Source organism: Tinamus guttatus, unplaced genomic scaffold (assembly GCF_059628265.1).
Source record: "Tinamus guttatus ecotype Peru unplaced genomic scaffold, ASM5962826v1 Tinamus_guttatus_pri_ptg000528l, whole genome shotgun sequence".
NCBI classification, from domain to species: domain Eukaryota; kingdom Metazoa; phylum Chordata; class Aves; order Tinamiformes; family Tinamidae; genus Tinamus; species Tinamus guttatus.
This window is the reverse complement of record NW_028289062.1, coordinates 131,809-138,017: the sequence shown is the minus strand read 5'-3', so window position 1 is coordinate 138,017 and position 6,209 is coordinate 131,809. Positions and strand designations below refer to the sequence as shown.

At 54.4% G+C, this 6,209-nt stretch overlaps 1 protein-coding gene across 1 annotated transcript; it reads right to left on the bottom strand.

Moving 5' to 3' along the window:
* Positions 1 to 2,170: 2,170 nt before the first annotated feature.
* Positions 2,171 to 5,054, bottom strand: LOC104577631 (cytochrome P450 1A4). Its single transcript, XM_010225121.2, has 6 exons — positions 4,209 to 5,054; positions 3,970 to 4,096; positions 3,523 to 3,612; positions 3,313 to 3,436; positions 3,108 to 3,194; positions 2,171 to 2,465 (listed from the first exon to the last, which is right to left on the bottom strand). Exons 1-6 carry the CDS (start codon positions 5,040 to 5,042, stop codon positions 2,171 to 2,173), a joined length of 1,557 nt encoding a protein of 518 aa, XP_010223423.2. The 5' UTR covers positions 5,043 to 5,054.
* Between the last annotated feature and the right edge of the window lie 1,155 nt (positions 5,055 to 6,209).

The following is a 6,209-nucleotide window of genomic DNA, read 5'->3' as shown; positions in this document are numbered from 1 at the left end:
GGCTACGATTGCTGCAAGGCAAAGAGAAACAGGTCTGGATGTAAAAAACACAGGCGCTGACAACCTGGAGCAACGTCCAGGGTGGTCCCAACCCCGGCCCCGACCCCGGCTTCGGCTCCATCAGCCTCTCTCAGCTTTGGAAGGTGGAAACAACATCTCTAGAACACAGCAAATGTGTAAATCCCTGGACAGCGTGTCGCCTATACGTTTCTTTGCAACATAGAGGTACAGCAACACAAATCATAGCTAATGCTTGCATCAGCCAGGCCAAATTCTTATAATGCTCACTTTTCCAAAAACAGACAAAACAATTTTTTAATTGATTTCAAAACTAAACATTTCCGAAGTTATTTGCTTAAATACCAAGACAAGTATTTAGCTGTTTCTCCATAAATGCTCCCAGCAGCTTCAAGCTTCAAGCAGCTACTTTATCTTCCTTCCCATTTTAAAGCCTAGGCCTACAAATGCTCAGGAAAATGAATGTCCTGACCAAGAGCCCATAGCAAAAGTCTCCAGCACCTCCAGGCCCAGGGCTGTCACTATTACTGCCACAACCAAATAACTGAGAATAAATAAATTATGCTGCTTTCCAGCAATTGCATTTAGTTTTACAAGGATACAAGAGAAAAAAAGACACACGCTAAATGTCTCCCTAATGAATAACGAGCTGTGCAGCTGGATGCTCACTGCCCTGCTCGGACGCTTAGTCTCTTGCGGTTTTAATAGCTGGCTGGAATCGTATCTCAGCCCAGACACTTTGGGGAAGCTAAAACCACCTTCTGACCTAGAATTGTGCCACCCGCACGAGGCAGATGAGACGGTGAGGAGCTCCCTAGGATTTCGGGGCACGAAAGAGCCAAAAAGCTCAAGGACCAAAACGCCCACTGCATGCACAGGTCTGTAGCCAACGGCGAGAGGAGGCTCTAACCGCGGCAGAAGCACCTTCGTTACTTTTATTGGCCTTTCCCTGCCCCATCCTGAGCTTCACGACCCCCTGCGGAGCCGCAGGCCCCGCCGGGACCGCCCACTCCCGCAACGGAGCCGCCGGCGACGCGAAGGGAGTGGCCGCGCGGCCTGCTCGGCCCCTGCACCGGGAGGGCCTCCCTGGCGGGCGCCCAGGGCCCCGTGAGGAGCGGGCCGGGCCGCGGCCTCACCTGCGCCGCCGCCTCTCCCGCCGCCCTTCCGCCGCAGCGCCGCTCCGCGCCCGCCGTCACTTCCCGCCCCGCCCAGCGGCCCCGCTCCAGCCGCCAGCGGGCGACCATAGAGAGGCGCGGCGCATGCGCGGTGCGGCGAGCCGGGGAGCCGCGCATGCGCGGGGGCGCCGCTCCCTGTGGCGGGGCGGGCGGTCTCGGCGCGCCCGGGTCGCGGGAGGAACAGAAACAGCAGGAGCCAAGTGGCGAACGGCCCCGTGGCCTTTATTGAGTGGGAAACACCGGGCAGCACAGGTGCATTCTGGCATCCGAGTGCATCGAAGGGGCAGGAGCTGCTGCTACGGCGGTCCCTCCATATCGAGCATGTAGCCCTTGCCTTCCTCAGACCCTTCCCCAGCGCATTCATCTTGCTCTACAAACCCATTTGTGTGCCAAAAAAAAAAGAGTTAAAATAGCAGCAGCGGTGCCCCACCACACAAGGCATTAAATGGCCCCCATCCCTTTTTCTCACTCTTCAGAGGTCTCTTGTTCAGAGGGGAGTGAATTTATGAGGAAAGACTGAGGTAGCTGGGCCTGTTCAGCCTGCTGAAGAGAAGGCTGAGAGGAGACCTGATCAGTGTCTGTAAGTTCCTCAAGGGAGGCAGTGAGGAGGATGATGCCGGCCTCTTTTTAGTGGTGGGCACTGATAGAACTAGAGGAAACAGCCAGAAACTAAAGCATCAAAAGTTGCACAGGAACTTAAGGAAAAATTTCTTGACAGTGAGGGTGACAGAGCACTGGAACAGGCTGCCCAGAGAGGTTGTAGAGTCTCCTTCTCTGGAGATCTTCAAACCCCACTTGGACGCAGTCCTGTGCCACGTGCTCTGGGTGACCCTGCGTGTGCAGGGGGTTGGACTAGATGATCTCTAGAGGTCCCTTCCAAGCTTAACAATTCTGTGATTCTATGAACAGTGCCTCAGTTTTGCCAATACTGCCGTCTTGCTGTGGCGCCGCCGCAAGCTGCTCCACGGCGGTGGCGCTCATGGTGCTCCGCTCGGGAAGCGCCTCTGGACCTGGAAGCTGTCATAGCTCTTGTACTTCATGGTGAAGCCATAATGTGGTGTGGCGTCCACGGGGCCACACAGGCTGAACGTGAGCCGCTGCAGCAGGGTGCTCAGGAAGAGGAAGACCTCCCAGCGGCCGATGGTCTCGCCAAGGCAGCGCCGCTTCCCCAGGCCAAATATCAGCACCTTGTCGCCCTCCATCCTGTCCACTTTGCCATCAGTGCCAAGGAAGCGCTCTGGGTTGAAGGTGGATGGATCCTTCCAGAGCTTCCTGGAGCGGGAAAGGGAGAAACCCTGAGTGTGATGCTTCCCTGCTCTGTAGCGCAGACAGCAGCGGATCCAGGGGCCCACAGGGAGAAGCACTGCAAGGTTTTCCCTATTCCAAGGCTGGTGTTTGCCTGTGCCGATACCAGGGATGAACTTAGCTCACTGTGTAATATATAGAGCCTGAAAGGAGACCAGTGCCTCCCAGATAGGTAAGATTCAGATCTGGCGCTTTGTTGCTTTGCACTTTTCTAGCAAGGCTCAATCCTGCTGCTCCAAAATAACCCATGGGGATCCTCTACCTGCGTTGACTCCGAGTCAACTGGCTCTCTCCAGGAGAGCCTTTGTGGTAGTGCGGGGACTTTGGGCTCCGGAGCCCATTTCCTTCACAGAAGGCAATTGTTGCAAAACAACAACACTATTGAATCCCTAATGCAAGAGAACTGGCCCCACTAGCCATAGCCATGTCTGCCATCCCTTCCGAGGGGACATTTTTCCACGCAAAAGGGGGAACCAGGTAGTCCCTGCTTGGAGCTGCAGCAAATCCACACTGCACTTGCTTGAAGCTTTAGGCGGGTTGTGGCAGGAAACCAGTGTGAGCTTCACACTCCCGGAGCTCCTGCCCTTTGGATGAGAATGGGATACTCACTCATCGTGATTCACCTGCCACTGGCTGATAAACACGCAGCGGTCCTTGGGAATGTGGTAGCCGTTCAGCACGGTGTCTTTCGTTGTACTGCAAGAGAGAGGGTGCAAGATGGTAAATGCAGGGGTTTAGGGTGGACCAGCAGCAGGCAAGCTCTGGAGAGGCATTTCATTCTCCATGCCCTATATCAAGTCCTAGCAGTGCTTACCTGTGCGGGATGGTGAAGGGCAGGAAGGAGGAGTGCCGGAACATCTCCAGGATGAAGGCTTCCATATGGGGCAGTGAGCTTCGATCGGAGAGTCTCGGTCTCCTCTCCTGGCCAATGGCGCGATCTGCGTGTGGTCAAGAGGAAGAAGAGGGTTGGAACCAATCTGTGGCAGAGATCCCAGCCCTGGAGGAAATGGCCCTGCAAGCTCACCTAGCTCTTCCTGGATCCTCTTTTGGATGTCCGGGTACAAGGCAAGATACAGGAGGCTCCAGGAGAGAGCAGATGTAATGGTGTCGAAGCCTGCATAGACATAGAAGAAATCACTCTAGATTTTTTGGCCAGTGACACACAGCTCACATTTGCCTTGGAGCTGTTGTCCTTATCCCCAAAAGCCACTAGGGAGCCCAACTTCAGCCCCAGATACCCAGGACCACAAAAGGGGCTTCCAGGTGTCTTTGACTCCCTGTTTCACCCTGTGCTATGACCCTCATCTCAACCACCAGCTCTCCCAAAAGCTCATCCTGAGCCTGGGGGACCTCCCTGGCTGTGAGGGTGCCGAAGGGCTTGGTGGATGGCAGCCCTTCAGCTGTCACATCACGAGCATAGCTGAGGACAGCAGGGACTGCAGCACGGCTTTAAGAGCAGCCACGTTCTCACCTGCCCCAAAGAGGTCACTGACAGTATTCATGATCTGCCCGCTGGACAGCGAGACGCTGCTGGTGTCCCTCGCCTGGCTCTCCTGGCAGTTCTCAATGAGCGAGTCCGTGATGTCCCGGATATGCTCCTGGGGGAAGATGCAGAGCGGTCAGCTAGAGAGCACTACAAAAGACAGAGGTGGCAACAGAACGAGGAGTATGAGAAGCAAAGGTTGCCCGGAGCAATCTCTGGATTCTCACCCTATTGAAGCTGCTGTAATGCTCCTCGATAATTTTTTGCACAAAGGAGCCGAATCGCCTGTTGATGTCCTTAAATGAGTCCATGGCACGGCTGGGAAGATACTGCAGCACAGGGATGAAGTCAGCAGGGTTGCCGGCAGCAGCCACCTCTCCAAATTCGTTATTGAGGTTTACTATGCTGAGCAGCTCTTGGTCATTGTGGTCGTACCGTTGGCCAAAGCATATGGCGCAGATGACATTAGCCACAGAGACCACCAGGTACCGGTAAGGGTCGAAGCTTTTCTGCTCTTCCATCACCTGCAGGAACTTGGTGACCAGGTAGTCGGCCTCCTTGGAGACGTGCTCCTCCAGGAGGCAGATGGAGGAGGAGGTTGAGCTGGGGGTGAGGGAGAAGGTCTTCAGGGCGTTCTGGGCCAGCTTTCTGCGGGCTTTCCACACCTCCCCTGAGTCATGGCTGAAGGCCAGGCTCTGGCCATTTGAAATGTATTGGAAGCTGTGGAGGTCAGGGCGCCCCATGAAGTCCTCTCCTTGCTTCACCAGCGCTTGCTTGATGGTGTCAAGCCCGCTCAGCACCAGCACGCGCCGTGTGCCGATGCTGATCTCCATCACGTCTCCGTACTGCTGACTCAGCTTGGCCAGCACCAAGTGCGGGTCCTTCCTCAGCCGCAGTACGCTGCCGAGGATGGGGAAGCCTCTGGGTCCCGGGGGGCTCTTCAGCCCCTTGGGCACGTGTTGCTTGAAGGACTGGATGAGCAGGAAGACCAGGCAGAAGACGGCAGCTGCGATGAGGATCTCGGTGGCCGAGAGAATGCCTTGACTTCCCACCAGAGACATGGCAGTGTTTTTTTGTTTGTTTGTTTTGGTTTGTTTTTTTTGCCTTTTTTTTTTTTTTTTTTTTTTTTTTTTTTGCTGCTGGTGTTCAGAAACCTTCATATTCAAAAAAAGAAAGAATAAGAGACGTTTTGGAGGGGAAGATCCAGGAGGCACTTGTAGTTTTGAGGTACATATTTCACAGTGAAAGCAAGCACTGTAAACCTAGTGTAACTTTTGATGCAAACATCCTAACCAGGGAAAAGCTGCTCAGGAGGCCGCCTGTGACTGCTGCGTTTTTTTTTCCTGCACATTAGCACCTCTGTGTGCTTCAGCCCCGGGAAGGTCTCCCCACAGCACAGGCAGGTGATACCCACATCCCCATCAGAGCAGCCACATATTTGTCATCACCAAAAAGCCCAGAGGGGATGAAGGGATGTTCTATCCCCGCTACTGATTATCCCGTTGGATTTAAGACTCTTCCTAAATGCACTAGTGCAGCTTGCACTTACAGACCAAGCATGTCTCACTAGACAATTCTTTTTCTAGGACCTACTTGCAGTTAGAAGCAGGGCTTAACTAGCAGGTGGGAAAGAAATGGTTAATGTGGCTGGTTTTCTGCATTTCAGTATAAGAAATGTGCTCTTTTAAGTACAGAAATACTCTTTCCCTGCTATTTTCAAGAGTGTTTGGCTATAGAAGAAATGAATTGTCCTGGTTTGAGTCCTCTGGTTGCTCACCCTGAGCCATCACTTACTAGAAACCCAAGTAGAGCAAGCAGGGGGTTGGTTAGATTATTACAACTCATACTGAAGATCTCTGGTCAAGAAAGGTAGCTGGTGCTAGAATGCCCCACCGTGGATTCCCCAAAGAGCTGGAAAAAGCAAAGAGCTCATTCCCAGCAGATGTCCCAGGCAGCAGGCTCCGCTCAGGGACCCCCCTCCCAGTCCCCAGCTGCAGAGCCACGCAGGGTCTCGGATCACTCAGCATTGGCATCATTGGCATCCAGCAACCCCAGCTCTTCCAGAAACCGAAATCCCGGTGGTAAGGAGCGGATGCCCAAGGGGGGCACCCGCCGGGTTTGCAGCCCCCAGGAATGCCCTGGGGAAGCCGTCGGGGAAGAGGCAGCCCATCCTGCAAGCGGAGGGCTCTGTCTCAGCGCACCGACAGTCCCGAGGAGGGGGACAGAGA

Excerpts from the sequence above, each read along its gene's own strand:
- LOC104577631 (XM_010225121.2), bottom strand. The coding sequence starts at position 5,042 with ATGTCTCTGGTGGGAAGTCAAGGCATTCTCTCGGCCACCGAGATCCTC. Across the intron at positions 4,097-4,208 it reads ATTACAGCAGCTTCAATAGG|GAGCATATCCGGGACATCAC; the intron begins GTGAGAATCCAG and ends ATCTTCCCCCAG. Across the intron at positions 3,195-3,312 it reads CCCTTCACCATCCCGCACAG|TACAACGAAAGACACCGTGC; the intron begins GTAAGCACTGCT and ends TCTCTCTTGCAG.